General features: G+C 37.0%; 1 protein-coding gene across 1 annotated transcript; it reads left to right on the top strand.

Moving 5' to 3' along the window:
- Window positions 1–1,981: 1,981 nt before the first annotated feature.
- aldh8a1 (aldehyde dehydrogenase 8 family, member A1) lies at window positions 1,982–7,079 on the top strand. The gene is made up of 7 exons (XM_043224518.1): window positions 1,982–2,243; window positions 2,826–2,973; window positions 3,343–3,498; window positions 3,577–3,726; window positions 4,282–4,538; window positions 5,209–5,370; window positions 5,521–7,079. Exons 1-7 carry the CDS (start codon window positions 2,109–2,111, stop codon window positions 5,971–5,973), a joined length of 1,461 nt encoding a protein of 486 aa, XP_043080453.1. The 5' UTR covers window positions 1,982–2,108; the 3' UTR covers window positions 5,974–7,079.
- The last annotated feature ends 10,141 nt before the right edge of the window (window positions 7,080–17,220 follow it).

Raw genomic sequence — 17,220 nt, 5'->3', positions numbered from 1 at the left:
AAATTAATAGTATGTTTCCGCTGGTAGGCACGAAGAAAATATTCTGAAATTGAAGATAAATATGCTGCTCAGACCTTGTCCACCGCGCAAGATAGTAATTAATACGAATAATTACCATCAAAAGTGAAAAATTGGGGATTTGACCTTTTAGTTTTATAGCACTGGGGTTGCTGAAGTGGTTCAGTCAGCGTAACAAATGACTTCTTGACTGAGCATTGGGTTATCATTGGGTTTTTAAGTGCTCTGTGCTGCAGAGTTAGTTCAGTAATCACAATCTCAAGAGAGTCTCACATTAGCTCCGCTTTAAAAGCATTAAAGAGGTTTCTGAATTGTCCACAAGAAACATTTTTGACAATAGCAACTTTTTAACACTCAATAACGCTGTGTAGTTTCAGCTCATTGTTCTCTTTGATTCTCTTTTCGAATCATCCAAATAATTATTTAATGATCATTTTCTGTATCACTACGTAGAATGGCATTTTGAAAATAAGGGTTGCTTTTTTTGTGCTCGTTAATTCTCCTTATAGATGTTATTTTTCTTTTTCTTGAGGAATGAAATTTCAGCATCCACCCTCTTTTTCTCTGGGGCCGGTCTTTTGATTTGGAATGAGCAAAGTCTCTGCTCTTCTCCAGAACTTTTATGTTTTGTTCAAACGCCGCTTTATGTAAAATTTAAATATTTCCAATTAAGCTTCCCAGTGACACGTGTATAAAGCAGTAATGTATATGCAACAGTGTTTTTCGTTTTTCCATATTCTGGTTCTTATTATTTGCTTTCACTCTCTTGTTGTCAATATTCTGGAAGCTTTCTCTAAGTTCCCTTTTCTGAACTGGTGTAATATCTCACTCTAACCTTCAGAATCAACAGATATGCCTCAAGAGACTGTTTCATGGGTCTCTCAGGCCCAGTGTTGCATTGAGAACATGAGTCAGATAAAGTGAGTGTGAAATTAAGTGTGTTTGGATTTCTGCCAGCAGTGCCATCTTCTACAAAGTAAAAAGATGGCAGGCATCCACCAGCCATCTTGGTTTAAATGTGACCTGTCTCTGTCTTTGAAGAGATTTAAGATATCTCAAAACGTATCTCAAATTTCCTCAGTTGATTTTCAATTTATTTACTCAGAATTTACTCAGAATTTGTCAATTGTTTCATCAAAGCTATTTTTCTTTTCGTTTGCTTTTGATAATAATAATAATAATTAAATGGATTGAATCTTTCTTGAATCGTTCATTTTTAACGAACCAGAATCCCGAGTCTGTGATGTGCAACATATCCCGAGATTTTAGAAACTGCAAAGTAGCTTTGAAAAAATACTTTATGAAATTTATCGGTTCACAATTGTTAATACTACAGTATACTGTAAATGCTATAATATGTACGGTAAAATGCACTTTACTGCAGTAGGCTGTGGTTCACTAAGCAAAGTAGGTAAGGTTAGACTGTATCTTTGCAGCTTTTTTCTCTGCCTCATCCTCCGCATCCCGGGTTATTTCAGGCCTGAAGTACTGCACTCAGAAACACAACACGGTGTAACCTCTTAATACTGTGACACATCTATCAGACTCCTCCACACCTGTATATATATTTTGCTTTTCATTTCCTTCCAGAGCATGCTTCCTCAAAACATGTTCCCCAAATACCTCATCAGCATTGAGTGCTATTTCTATGCACACTACAGGATAAAAGCACCCGCTCCGTTTGCCCAAATGAGCATTTCAGTATATTATAAACACGTTTGTCTCTAAATAATCCTTTTAAATGCGCTGAGGATTAGTCTTAGTTTATATAGTTTTGTATTGAGTTGTAGTCGTCTATAGTAGCGTTTAATATTCAACTCGAGACAATTGCCTTTTCACAGAAATGTGGAAAATATCTAAAAACGTCCAGCCAGTTAAGGGCTTTTTTTAATGTCCAACTCGTGCTCTAATACATGCTGTGTCATATCTGCTGGAGGAGCCATTCAGTTTACTATACAACCTCATTTACTTGAGTAAACAGATTGCAAAAGAGTCCGCTGAAAGCTCAGATGTAACAGTGTGCTGACTGGTGCGCAAACATTTCAGGTTTCTCTTTTGTCTGCAAAACTGATTTTTAATCACATTTTACAATGTCAAAAGACAAATATCTAGTGCTGGAAAACTATATCGGTGGGAAGTGTGTACCATGTTCCAAGCTAATAGACTCTTTCAACCCATCGACTGGAGAGGTTTATTGCAAAGTTCCAGACAGTGGCCCTGAGGAGGTATGACTTTTCTTGAATTTCTTTCTAGTATTTAAAGATCAATTCTGTTCGATGTCGCTATAGACATACTATCTTGTACATTTGTGTGGATTTCACTAGTTGAACATTTTCACTCGTTTCTAGTGTAATAATAAAAAAATCATTGTTTCACCTTTAATACGTAACTAGTCACAAGATTTTTTGGCTAAAGACACAAATTCCAAGGAAGGCTAAAGTAATGATACTTACCGAGTCAGGGAGACGTACCTTTGCTCTCATATACTTCTCACAGTAAACACTGGTTATAATCAGGTGGTCGACGCTCAAGGTCCAGTGTTTAATTAGTAACTATTATAGTTCACACCAGAAGAACTTGTCTGGGTCAGTGGAACAGAAAAGAGTTTAGATGTCAGGTTTACAATTCATTGCTGTTTTGTGCTATATTACAGAGTCACTTATTTTTTTAAATATATTTTAAAGTCAGTAAACAAGGATTTTAAATATTAAAATTATGCTATAACTTAACTCTATTGTCCTAAAATGAGCCAATATCTGTACAAAATATGATTCAAATGAGTGTTATCCTTTTTTCACTGCTTGTAGGTGGATACTGCAGTGAGGGCAGCCAAAGAGGCCTTTCCTGATTGGTCGGCAAAGAGTCCAGCAGAGAGATCCAAAGTACTGAATAAACTGGCAGACCTGATAGAGGCTCGACTGGAAGAGTTTGTCCAGGCTGAGTCTAAAGACCAGGGTAAAACGCATACTGTAATACAGTACCATAATACAGGACCCTAAACGGCTTACACTAAATAAGTTCAAAGGACGTACTAATACACAATAGACCAAAGGTACACGCAATTAGTACAGTGAGTACAACGAGTCAGCAATGTACTTTTCTGGTGGTCAATAGATACGGTGCTTTTCAGTGCCTGATATAACGTTTAGAGACCCGAATGTCCAAACATATGTGTATTGTTTAATAGAATTGGCATACTACTATATATTTTGTGTATACGCAGTATTTCTTTGTCACAGAACATTTTCATTCACTCTCATTATTTCTTTTTTTCTTGATGTCTCTTAAAGCATTAAAATGACTTCCACTTCTTCTTTTTTCTAGGGAAGACTATAACATTTGCCCGAAATGTGGACATTCCACGATCAGCGTACAACTTCCGTTTTTTTGCTTCATCTGTCCTGCATCACACTAACGACTGCAGTCAGATGGATCACATGGGCTGTCTCAACTACACCGTACGCTGTCCTGTAGGAGTGGGTATGTGTCTGTTTATACATGCTAATCATTCTCTTCACTCACTTTCATATGCTCTATTATTCTTCAATTTTGTTCAAGCTGGTCTCATAAGCCCATGGAACCTACCGTTGTACCTCCTGACCTGGAAGATCGCACCGGCTGTTGCTGCAGGCAATACTGTGGTGGCCAAGCCTAGTGAGATGACCTCTGTCACTGCCTGGATGATGTGTCAGCTATTGGAGGAAGCCGGTGAGGGATTTGTGTGATAAAAGCTGATAAAAACATCATAAATCAGTGTTGCCATTTAGCTATTTTGTATTTAGATTTTGTCGAAGATTTTATGGACAAATACAGCAATTTCTTGGACAAACCTTGTTTAAGTTATCATCTTGCTCATGGAACTACATTCATCTTTATACTAAACTGTGAATTTGCCATTACTAGTGACATTTAGCTACTTTCAACTGAAAGCACTTGGCGACATCAATCACAATATTCCACAAGGATTTGATTATTATAAAGATGCTTTTCATCTCACAAGATATTAATTAATGGACTAGATTACTTGGTTTATTGTGGTGTTTATATTAGATGTTTGGACTCTCATTCTTACGGCACCCATTTACTGCAGAGAACCCATTAGTGAGCAAGGGATAAAATATAACAAAATCTATTCACACCAAGAAATAAACATTTCTACTTTTTTAGATAGCCTGAGGCTAGTAGTTTAGTTTTTCTCTTATTACAGATATGACTCCCGAATTGAATGAATATTTCTGTGTAATCCGTGTGTGCTGTTTCCAGGATTTCCGCCTGGAGTGATCAACATAGTCTTTGGTACGGGCCCACGAGCCGGGGATGCTCTGGTGTCCCACCCAGACGTGCCGCTGATTTCATTTACGGGGAGCACAGCCACGGCGAGGCTGATAACAGAGCGCAGTGCACCGTATTATAAGAAGCTCTCGTTGGAGCTTGGTGGGAAAAACCCGGCTGTTATATTTGCTGATGCTGACATGGAGCAGTGCATCAGCACTACTGTACGATCCAGCTTCTCCAATCAGGTTAGCTCACGCAGAACTCAAGCAATCAGGTTGTATTTTAATATAGAAATATGCTATAATCACTGACTCTGTTCAAGGCTTTAGCTTGTATACTGCCACACTACTAAAATGAGAATTATTAAAATATAATTTATGATAATCTATGTTATTGTAGTATCATTTATGTGCTATTATAGTGTATTTAAATTAGCTTTCATTTTTTATTTTTCATTTTAGGTTTAGTAATTTAGTAATATTTACTTGCCATTATCATCTTATATTTAAAATGATTTAGCTGTTCGCTATTATTTCAGTTGTTTTTAGTTGTCTTATTGTCTTATTTTTAATGTTGTTGTTTATGTAAAATATATATTTTGTAACATTTTAGTTAATGCAGATAACACAATATATTGGGTAGCCATTATTTTAATGGGTTGACATGTAGTTCCGTTTTCTGCCACACTGTGGTGCTCAGAACACACTAACTGTTAATGCAGCGTTGTACAACGTGTTCTTTCACACTGTTTCCCTCTCTTTCTCTTTTTTTATTCTCTCACTAAGGCCTTCACGTCACACGCACAAACATATCATCTCTGTGCTAATATTTACAGAATCTGTATGTAATTAGTTTACGCAGCCCAGTGATAATTGCGAGATTTACTTATTTGCATCTTTTTCTCTTCTCTCTCAGGGAGAGATCTGTCTGTGTACCAGCAGAATCTTCGTCGAGCGCAGCATTTACCCAGAATTCCTTGCTCGTTTCGTGGAGGCGGCTCGTCGGTGGAAAACCGGAACGCCTTCCGACCCCTCCAACGACAATGGAGCGCTCATCAGCAAAGAGCATCTACAGAAGGTGTGATGGTAATCACAGATGTGTTTCGCATTGAATGACAAGCTGCGTTTTCAGTCAGCGTGAGATTAGAAAGGGGAGAGTCTTTATCATCTTATAAAATGACATTACTACGTTTACAGCAGGATATTTAAATGTGTCTAACTCTTACAGGTTAAAGGTTATGTTGCTTTGGCGCTTGAAGAAGGTGCCCAGGTGCATTGTGGGGAGGGAGTGGACAAACTTAACCTTCCGCAACAAAATGCGAGCGGCTATTTCATGTTGCCCACTATCATCTCCGGAGTGAAGGACTCCTCCGCGTTGATGCAGGAAGAGATTTTTGGCCCGGTAACCTGTGTGACACCCTTTGATGAGGAGGAGGAAGTGATATCAAGGGCCAATGGCGTCCGCTACGGTTTGTCCGCCACGGTGTGGTCACGAGATGTGGGGCGCGTGCACAGGGTTGCTAGGAAACTGCAGGCTGGGTTGGTGTGGACCAACTGCTGGCTGATCAGAGATTTGAACCTCCCGTTTGGTGGCATGAAAAACTCGGGCATCGGTCGAGAGGGGGGAAAAGATTCGTATCACTTCTTCACTGAGGTTAAGTCCATCACCATCAAACACTGACACAGAATGAAGCGGTATATGAGTCACTGTGTGCTTCATGTGGCATTTTAAATCTGTATACAAATTATATAGAGGAAGCAATCAGACTTGATATGATTGCGAAAAAAGTCCCAAGAGAAAATCTAAGTGCTTCGTAGCTTTTTTTTGGTGATTGAATGTTGGTGAATTATCTCGGTGGTCTTAAATGGTCATATTCTTCAGCGTGTTTCGTTTTAGGACATAGCAGTCTTCGGTTTTATCGCTTAGAAGTTACAGAAACTGAATGAAGTCATCAGGTCTGCTTTGTTTAAAATTCTGCTTCATTGTTTTTCCTGAAATTCCAAAAAAAAAAAAAAAAAGAAATAATATAGATAAAATGAGTGCATTAATATAAAAAATATACAGCTGTTAATTGAAGGGTGCGTTTTTTGGAAATATTTCAAGAAAATACTTATCTTATCAAAGTTTTGAACTTATGATTGTCACATTACATTTTATTATTATTGTTTTAATTGTCACATTACATTTTATAGGTGGAATAAGTAACATTTTAAATGTATTTTTACATTACAAATATTTTTTTAATTAATAAATAATTCACTTGTTTTATTTTAAAATTGCATTCTTAGTGGAAAAGTGATGAATGCTGTTTGCTCTTGGTTAAATCTAATTTTGCTGCCTTTAGACATTAAAGAGATCTTATTTGGGTTTTATATCAGAACAACATATGTGTGCAAATGTTGCGGTTGGTTAGCTTCCCACAGCTGGGTGATGGATTAATGTGCCGATTCCAAGAATTATCAGCGTGGGAAGTGACTATCTGACACATGCTTTAGAAAACATACATACGCATTTAAGTTCTGCAAAAGCCCACAACTATTCTGTGCTTCAAAATGTTTCACGTGAATCAGAACAGCAGCTGAAGTGATGGAGACATGATGTTTTTCCTCTTTGTTCAGACCTCTCTGGCCTTTAGGGCAAATCTTTGTATCACAACATCTTTCATACCTTACAAAAAAGGACACTAACAAACAGAAGCAAAGCGAATCAAAAATGCTATTTCTAAGCCGGTTAAAGTCATGTAAGTAAATCAAATCTGAATAAAGCATTCATTTTATATACATTTATACACTTTGGAAGTTTTACATTTTTTGTAGATTGCCTCCAAAATGTATTCCTTAAAGTGACCTGAAAAAGACACAAAAACCAAGAGCGGTCTACGTGTCTGCATGGTGCCGGAAAGCACTGATATCGTGCATCTATATTGAAAGGTTTTCTCAGTTAATGAGGGGTGTGTGCACGTTTGTGTAAGAAAACTAAAGGAAACTTGTGAATGTGTTCAGTCACGTCTCTGCGTGCTCGCACACCATCCCTTCTCAAAGGGCAGAGCCCTCACTGCCAGCTTTTATTTTGACTTGGCCACAGTCAATGCCCTGTACCACCCTGTGTGAACACACACACACACACACACACACACACACACACACACACACACGTACGTACGTGTATCTTGAGGATGCTTCTCATGCTTAAAGCATGAATTAAGGGTCTGATACCTTTATTATATATTTCTTGGCATTTCAATACAGTACACACTTTTTGAATTTTATTTACAAAATGTATGTGTATTAATTTACTAAATAATTGCTTTTTATTATTTTGCTGAATGCAATTCAGAAACTGAGAATTGTTGCACCCCCGGGTTTAATCTGAAAAAATCTAAAAAACAAAAAAATAAACTAAACAAAAGCTAAATCTTGAAAATATGTACATAACTGTAGTATGTTGGTTAGTCTATTAAAAACAGACATTTAAGGCATGTTTCCATTAAATATCTAGATAAACATGTGCGTGTAAAAATGTTCTGTGAACTGAACAGCAGGTCATATCAGAGCAATTTTCCGTTGAGGCCCTCGGTGGGTGGAGGACATCTAATGCTCTGATGAATATTGCTGACTTGTGAGAAAAATCTAAAGTGTAATCAGGTTATATAAACTTCGGGAAACACGAGGAGAAAGCCCTCTCCTTCTCTTTCTGTCTCTCCCCATTCATTAGCTTGTCTCTGGTGTGCGTGACCCAGGAAGAAAATGGCGGAAGATCACGTAGCTTGGAAAACCTCCTTCAAAGAAAAAAAAAAAAGTTTGTGTCTGTACCACCCACCCATTCCACCCTTCTTGCCAACAGAGGAGGGGAGAGAGGTGGGAGAGAAAGAGACTGGAGGGAGATTGCCAATGACCTCTGAGGAACAGGTGTAGATGTTCTAGAGATTGTGGAGGAAAGAGAGGAAAAAGAGTCAGTTACTCTCATCAAACAGTCACAACTTTATTTCTCCAAAATTCTGCTTTTATTTCTCATAGTTGTGACTTTATTTCTCAAAAAATGCATAGCTGTGATTTTGTAGATTAAAATTGTTACAACTCATATTTATCTCACAACTTGACATTTGCTACTTTATCTCCATTATTTTGGTCTTCCCGTGTGTCTTTCTATCTTACAGTAGGTCTATTTTAAAAATAAACACAGTGCCATTTTTAAACATTTATTAAAACAAACCAAAAATAACTATTTCTGATTGTGTCTTTTTTTAAAAGTCTGTATCTCACAATTTCGGCTTTCATGACTGCATCTTCAGATAACAAAATTATGGCTTAATATCTCACAGCTGCAACTTCTCACGTCAAAATTGTTTCACAGTGTGTCTTTCTATCTCAGTTTGGTACTGTACTTTATTTCCCATCTTCATATCTCACAATGTTACTGTATTTGAAATGATCTCGCGATTATCTTACGCTTGACAATGTCTCAATATATGACTTTTTCTCCTATTTCTTACAATGTGTCTGTCACAGTTGCGACTTTAAACTTTTTGTCAAAATTGGTTACTTCGCCTAAGTTTGGCTTTTATTTCTCACAATGTGACTATTTGCTACGACTACAAAAGGACTATGTCTGCACTTTTCAACGGCGCCAGCAGTGCTGCCTGTGTGACTTTATTTCAAAATGATCTTACAGCTACTTTCTTACAAGCATTATCGCTCTGAGACAGAAGCAGGCTTCCATTCAGTATAAAAGATTATCATAGCCACTAAATATTCATGTTTTTCTTTCAAAAGCTCTCTTGAGCTTCTTTTAGATCATCAGACATGACGTTATGGTGCATTGAAAGCTTGTCCAACGCAAGTTTCCATAGAAAATCATTGTAAAACACAAAACACTGGCTGTTTACACAATGACGGATATAGACACTTACTGTCCAGCTTTCTGGAAGCAGTTGAACTCACTGTTATGAAACTCATGACCAGAACCGTACGGAATCTCTGCCCACAGCATTCCACAAAAAGCTCTGTAGCTTTCCATTCATAAAATCTAAATCTGTCCCTCGCAAGCCTGTTTTCCCAGTTTGATCTCGCTGATGATAACCAGCTGTGACTTGCAGATCAATTTAGCACATTTAAATCCATCCCAACGATACTTCGTACCACAATTAGCGCAGAAATTGTTTATAAAGTGTACTGATTTCATGTAGGCCTTCACATGACTGGGGACTTGCATAACTGCGTATCTGCTGACTAAAGTTTAAGCTCTGTGGCACACATAAATTGCCAGAGAATACCGAGATTTAGGTCAAACAAGTCAAACATTAAAGATGGTGTATTTGAACGTGTTTGTAAATGTATGTGGATTTAGTCTGGGCAAACATGGGCTTTTAAAATGAGGATTTCTATAATGCTGTGTCAGGACACATTTATGTAAGAGTGGGGCTGACCTCCCAATTTGGACATCCTTCTTCATTTGTTAAACTTATGGGAGCCCAGTCCTCCTCGACATGACCGACATATCTTGCAACATGCACTGCGAGGCCAGTGCTCAAATGAATCCAAGTGCTGGATCACTTTCTGCTGACTAGTGTTTCACCATTTAACCAGATGGTCTCGCTCCATGGAAACTACATAAACTACACACACAGCAACACAAATGACAAAGACACACAGGCACGTCTGTGCATGGCAAATTCATGCTCGGTGTTGCTCTTTTTGCATCTGATATAATTTTGTAAGATAAAAGATGTACAGAATGTGTGGACCGATGATTATTTTATGGAAATTAGATGGGGAAGGAAAAGAAGAGTTTAATCCAGAGGAGATTTTATTATTATTCTCAGCATGAACCAGGCTGTTTTAGGTCACCATTTTTTTTCTTGCTATGGAAGTTTCATTTTTGGGTGAACTATTCCTTTAAAATCCATTTAATCTCACTGTTTTCTAGGGGAAACAACTAAATCGTGTTTTCAGACGATAATTCCCTTAATAGACACGTTACTGACTTCTATCTCACCCAAACTATAATGACTTGCTCCACAAATTTGGTCATTTAGATTATTTTTTGATTGCGTCTTTCACCGAGCGCGCCAGCCAGAAGCGTCCCACGCAATTTACATTTTTTTTTACACAGTCATGTGACAAAGACACTTGCACAGGGTTTGTCATGCAATTGCGTTTCAAGCCATCTATCACAGTCATCATCATACGCACTCTGAAGGGCGGTCAGCCTTCATCCTGAATGCACTTGATTGAATCTAAACTCAGCGGACCACTTACATACTTGTGATGAATGAATATTTGTTCTGGATGTGTAAACAATACAGGCAATTATGATGAAATGATAACGGCTTGTACGTAATTCCCATTGTTGACAGGGGAAGTCATTGTGGCGATTTAGGGAGTTTTTGACCCTTCAGAGAATATTCACAGAATACATTAAACACAAATCGAACTTTTATGTCTTGCATGTAAATGTTGTGTGATGAAATACGTGCAGACAGCTAAATCTCTCTCTGAATTGGTGGACAGTGACACACCTCCCTTAACACCCCACACACACACACACACACACACACACTAACACACCTACCCACTGCAAACACTGAGGTGACTGTCTGACCTTGTCCTAGATACTGAGTGCGTCACTGCTTTTTTTTTTTCTCATTTTGGAGGGGAACACGTCTCCATTACTGAAAATAAAGGTGGATCAATATGAGTTTTCTTATATTGCATTCTTAAATTGTTACATTCGATCTTCCCAGCTTTAAATGTTTGGATGCGTTCTCATTAACTCTAATTTTTCAGTGCATTTGAACAAGATCAATTACACAATATCCATCCTACAGTCTACTTTAGCTTTGTTTCTGTAAGATATTGTTAAACATTTTTTAAACAATCTCTTTGATGTCAAGTATTTATTTGAAGCAGTGATTTTATATTAATATTTTAATAAATTAATAACCTTTAATAACACCTTCACATTCTCATAGTTCATTCGTGGCAGTTAATAATTGAAAGACAAAGGTAAACAAATAAAATATCTCCTTTTTTGTTTTTATTTCAATATTATTTATTTATTTTAAATATTATTATCTTTTCAGCAACCTTTTATTAAATTATAATTTTTTGTATTGCTAAGTTGGTTGCTCTTTTATAGTTCATAAGTTCATTATTATAGCAGGTCTGTGTTTCATATTATTACACAAAAATAGAAACAAATTAAATGTTTGTTAAATACTATAAAGTTAGTGTGTGTGGTAGAGCTCAGACCATTTGACCTGAATTATACAAATATTTAAGTTTAAAATATAAACATCTAATTTTTCTTACCGATGTCTAAAACAAACATTTGATGCACTAATTTTCAAAATATGACTTTAGAGTAATAGCCACAGAAATAGCATTTATATTAAAAAGAGGCTTGAACGCATTGTGCTTGCTTTGGCAGAACATGTAACAATATTTAATCTGCACAAAAAGAGATTAGCATGGACACACAAATCCAGGGATATATCAGATGCTTAGCATCTAGATGTGTTGTGATTTAGGCTGCAAACAAAAAGGTTGAAAGTTCATTTAGATTTCGCTTCATGAAACACATTTTCTGCTCTTTTTTGGACTCATTGATTGACTGAAGGCATGCTGGTTTTTTCAGATGTGTCAGATAACGGACCCTAAGAGAGACAGACGTCTTGACTCCACTGCTGGAAGGGAGTGTTTAGGTGTGCCATTCGTAAGACACAAGGGAGACGTCTTGACTAGGAAGACTGCAACTGTGTTTCCCCTGTGCGTGTGTTTAGATACTTTGTGTCACCGTCTCTTTCAGTCTATTATACTCCTTCCGCCACAGACAGGCGTCTCTGTCAGCCGTTCAGGGAGTGTATCAAGAGCATGTGAGTTCATATGTCTGTGTATCAGTGTTATTACTGTATTCAGTGAACATGCAGCAGCCGATTTCCTGACTTGAACAAAGTGTGTAGAGAAAGCAGCATTTCCTTGGATTCTTCTCGGCTCACATTGTCCCTTCGACACATACACAAGAGAGCAGGTAAATGAATATGATGCAGACACGCTGCGGGGAAGATTTCAAAAGCGTACTCAACGTTACAGACAAAAAGACAGAGAAAATTCACTATAGTTACTTAAAACAAAAAGGATTCAATGTCTTATAATATCACACACAAGTACAAATAGCAATGGTTTCTATTTACGCTAACTGAAACTAGCAGCATTATTTAGGCGCAAATAGCATTTATACTACTGATTGCAAGTGGAAATATTATCTGCACCTCAATATTGAAGTACATTACAAAACAAAATGCAACTTGTTAAGTGTAAATGTTAAATTTAATTCAAACTATTAAATAGATGCCATGGTTGACACCCTTATTGGGCCTCCCTACGCCTACCCTAACCCTTCCCAATACATTATTTGTATTAACTTTTTTATTCATTCCTTATTTTTTAGTGAAAATAAATGCTTTTGTGATTTGAAATTTGAAAAGGGAGGCGGGTTCGAGCCTGTGTCGATCGCGTCAAAATACAATACAATTTACTATCCCAATCAAAAGTTGGTGGGTAGAGTTAGTGTAAATAGCTTATGACAATAACGCGGGCTTTTTGCACTTAGTGTAAATAGACAGCGTTTTTTTTTTTTTTTTTTTTTTTTTTTTATTTATTTGTGTTCACAGCAGGAACGCCATATATGGTCAGCCGGTAGCTGAGCGCATGGTGGATGCGGTTAATGTAGTTTTTCATTGACGTTTTTCATCGGTAGTCGGCCGGTTACGCACTCAAACGTAAGCCAAAAGGAAAAGAAAGGCAGTAAATGAACCAACAAGGAACAAAAGAGACGAAACGTGACTTTAAAACTTTCCCGCTTGATTTGCTTGAAAGGTAAAATTACACCAAAGTGACAAAACGTGCCTGTTATTTTTTTTTACAGTCTGTTGTCTAGCTCTCGCACAAGTTCTATATTACGACTAGTCAGTTTAAACTAATTCAGATGAATGGTGTAAAACAATTACATTTGAATAATTTATGCTAGAAATGGCTTCCGGAAGCTATTTAACTTTAAACGTGACCCTGGACCACAAACCCAGTCAAGTGCTAAATCGAAATTTACTGAATAATGAATAAATAAGCTTTTCATTGATGTATGGTTTGTTAGGATAGGCCAATATTTGGTCGAAATACAACCATTTGAAATCTGAGGGTTAAAAAAGCTAGATACTGAGGAAATCACCTTTAAAGTTGTCCAAATTAAGTTCTAGCAATGCATAATCTTAATCATAAATTAAGTTTTAATATATTTATGGTTGAAAATCTACAAAATATCTTAATGGAACATGAGCTTTGTTAAAAATCATTTTGACAATGGATTTTTTTTATTGCTACAAATGTGGTTTAAGGTTTTGTGGTCCATGGTCACACATGTCTAAATGCTTCCTAAAGATTCCTTATAAGTATGTTTTCTTTGATGAATGTTTACTGCATGCTTGAGGCCAACCAATTAAATTTTGCAGCAAAGACAAAGAAAGATTCCCTCCGGAACGTTTTCTCTGGAAACTGCTGAGGTTACCCATCACCAACACACTGGTCATAGCCAAAATGTGTGCGTATACCACATAAAAACCCCAGTAAGTTTTGCTTTTGTTGTTCGTTTCCTCGGTAAAGAGAGGTGGTTCAACCAACGACAAAAGACACTTTGTTCCACTCTAGTCAGCTGACCCCTGAGCATGAGTGGGCATCTCAGAGGGCCTCCTACAGGCAAACGTCAATTTAGACTGGCACAAGCTCCCTAAAGCTCTCAAGTGCCGCCCAACAAAATCCTTTTGATGATTGCTTTGCAAAGCTGCGATGGCTTTATTGTTTATATGTGTGGTTTATATATTATGCTTTCTAGCAGGCCATCAGCATGACACAGCGATTTCTACTGTTGTTTTGAAGCCAACCTTCTCTCTCCCCCTCTAAAATTCTTCATTGATCTTCTACTAATCATTAATTCTCTTCTTATGTTTGTGTTGATGTCCAGTGTTTGGGAGTATCGTGAACTCTGTGCGTCACAGGAGCATACCTGACACGTCGTCTCCATCCAGATGTTGTTTTGGTTTCTGTGGTATAGGTATGTGACACCATCACGTGAGCACGTAAGCACATACTCACCCCTACACACACTTTGTATTGATGTTTGAAGAGCACATGTTTAGGATAGGTTATTAGAGGGTTCAAATATAGGTAACCAATCATATATCTTTGGGCAGAGAAAGAGAGAGAGTTGTGTGGTTGGTTAGATTTCTGCAGGTTGCTTTGTTTGCTAATGAGGTCATTATCCAGTTGGAAAAACACATTTCACCCCAACATCAGAAGAAGAATGCGAAATTTATTTTTGTATGAGAAAAACATTGCATATTTTAAGTGTTTTTTTTGCACTGTGACACTATTTTCACTTCCTAACAGTACATTAAATAAGTTATTTTATATGTGTATATATATATTGAAGATAATCAATAAAACTAATAAATAATAATAATAATAAAGACATTGCTTACATTTTTAATTATTTATACATCATTGTAGTGTTTGTTGGTCAATTTTACTTAATAGTGAATTAATATTTACTTGTTCATAGATAGGATGGATAATATTACTATACAACATTTCTTCCACTTTAAAGTCATGAGAATTTTAGGTCTAAATTTACATAATTGTCTTGACAGTAATGTCATAATGCAAAAAGCTTATTGGTCTTAAAATAGACCATTGTCTTTATGCAAAATGTGTATTTTTTGATTTTGGGCTGAATCATGACCTTTCTGAATATTTCTTTGTAAGATCCACCCCACCGCTACATGACCCATGATGGTCTTTGACTCGTCATACACATAAGCCTGACCCTGCACATATATGGGGTCAGCAGAGCTCTTATAAATCTGCCAACAGACATTCAGATGTCAAAGCCTTCTCTCCGGGATAAATCCCTGGATATTCCCAACAAAAAAGATACCAGGACTGCACTGTCAACCCCTCTCTGTGTCCAACAATAAAGAGACGCTAAAAATACCAACAATCTGCAATTGAAAGAGACAGGAAAGAGAGATGACACTTCATTTGTGAAAGTCTTGTGAAAGTTTGTCTTGTGCTTACTGACTCTGTGTATGTGCGTGCGCATATGGTGAGGTCGAAAAAGTTCACGCTCAAGTCTGAGATGGAAAATTAATTCTGGAGGGGGGAAAAAACAAAACATATGAAAGTTATGATGTAAAATGAAAACGTTTTTACTAGTAACTATTCTGCTGATTATATAATTTGTAAAAAAAAAGTGCTGAATTCGAAAAAAAGGAAAATAATAGCATTTCCACTGATGGCCTCAGACTTTTAGACCCCACTGAATGTCTTTTTCCTGCGGAGCTGTGTATTGTGAGTAGAGTTGTGTGTGACTCTTGACCCTGAGCTGTGCTGAGCAGACGGCCGTCTCCAGCTCTTCTCAGCTACTTCCTGTCCATACACACCCCTCTTCCTGTCCATAGAGTGAAGCTATTTTAAAGCCAGTGAAGGCCTGGAATGGCATAAAAGAAGCCAAGAGTGGAGACATACTGACTGCTGACTGTGTGTGTGTGTGTGTGTGTGTGTGTAAGATAGAGGAAAGGTTCTGTCAGCTTTATGGCTGTGATGATTGAGGAAATCAGGAGAGGACGAGAACAATGACCTCACTATTCTTCCTCAATCCTCTTCTAATAAGGAAATGACAGTTTTTTTTTTTTAAAGATTATTTTTGTAATTTGTTGATATGAGAGAGCTGATTACGAAGACAAAGACCTAAATTAACCAACTGTAGAATGACCTAGTTTTACCTTGTATTTGCCAGTAGTAATTTTGTAATCTTAAAGACATAAATAAAAATGACTAATTATAAAATCATTATTAAACTGTTTTTCTGCTTTAGAATATTATCGAGGAAAGAAAACTGCAGTGCCACAGAAACATCAGGAGCAACAAACAAACATAGTGGACTCCATAAAATCACACAGGCTTACATTAAGGAAAGTGTCAGATGGTACATTGTGACCTATATATAAGATTAGTTTGGTTTAATTATCCTTATCTTATTTACTTTTGAAATATTGGTAAACGGTTCAGCAGCTTTTTGTGGAGAGATATGCATGTGATATGATATTCTGAAGATATGACTTCTGAAAAGAAATATGGTTCTTTTCCTAGTAGTGAAGGAAAGTGAGTTTGTTTTGTTTGCTAAGGTTGTGTGGAGAAGGCCAGAAACACGTGGTTCACATTAGCACCATCACGCTTGGCACATTTGCAGAACAAACACACTTGATAACATGATCTTTTTGAAAAGATCAGTCAGAAAGGAATGTACAGAATGTAGAAATGAAGTGTTATAAATGAGCAACAGTGTCACTGTAGGCTGGTGATTTCACAACAAAATACAAAGGGAAATTCAGTGTATTGTGTAGATACTTCTGAGCAGGAAGCGCATGTCAGAAGTTTTGTAATTTTTCCTTAACGTGGGAATAAAGCTGTTTGTCAGGGCTGATGGGTATAAAGTTACTTCATGTTTGGCTATGAAGTGACATATCCAACATGCTTTTCAAGATAATTCATTATAAAATATTCCTGTTGGAGCTCGTGTTTGAAAGAATTGTAAATGTTAAATTTTGATCCAAAATGGTTTGTATAAAGCTCAATACAAATGTCCCCAGTGCAGCTTACATAGAATATAATAGTGCCCTACAAACCACAGAACCTGATTTTGCTGAATGTGACGCGTTCCTGGTTCCAACATCTTTGCTGATCCTGGAACAACATTGCGATTAACTAGATTAATCAGATTTGAAGAACCATTTTATAGTTTTGTGAAGTTTAGGCTTTTAATCAGTGTTTGGTGCCTTTACATCAGCATCATTAATCTATTATTAAATCTGAGTAT

The sequence above is a fragment of the Puntigrus tetrazona genome, chromosome 23, assembly GCF_018831695.1.
Source record: "Puntigrus tetrazona isolate hp1 chromosome 23, ASM1883169v1, whole genome shotgun sequence".
Lineage (NCBI taxonomy): Eukaryota > Metazoa > Chordata > Actinopteri > Cypriniformes > Cyprinidae > Puntigrus > Puntigrus tetrazona.
This window is presented reverse-complemented; position numbering and strand designations above follow the sequence as displayed.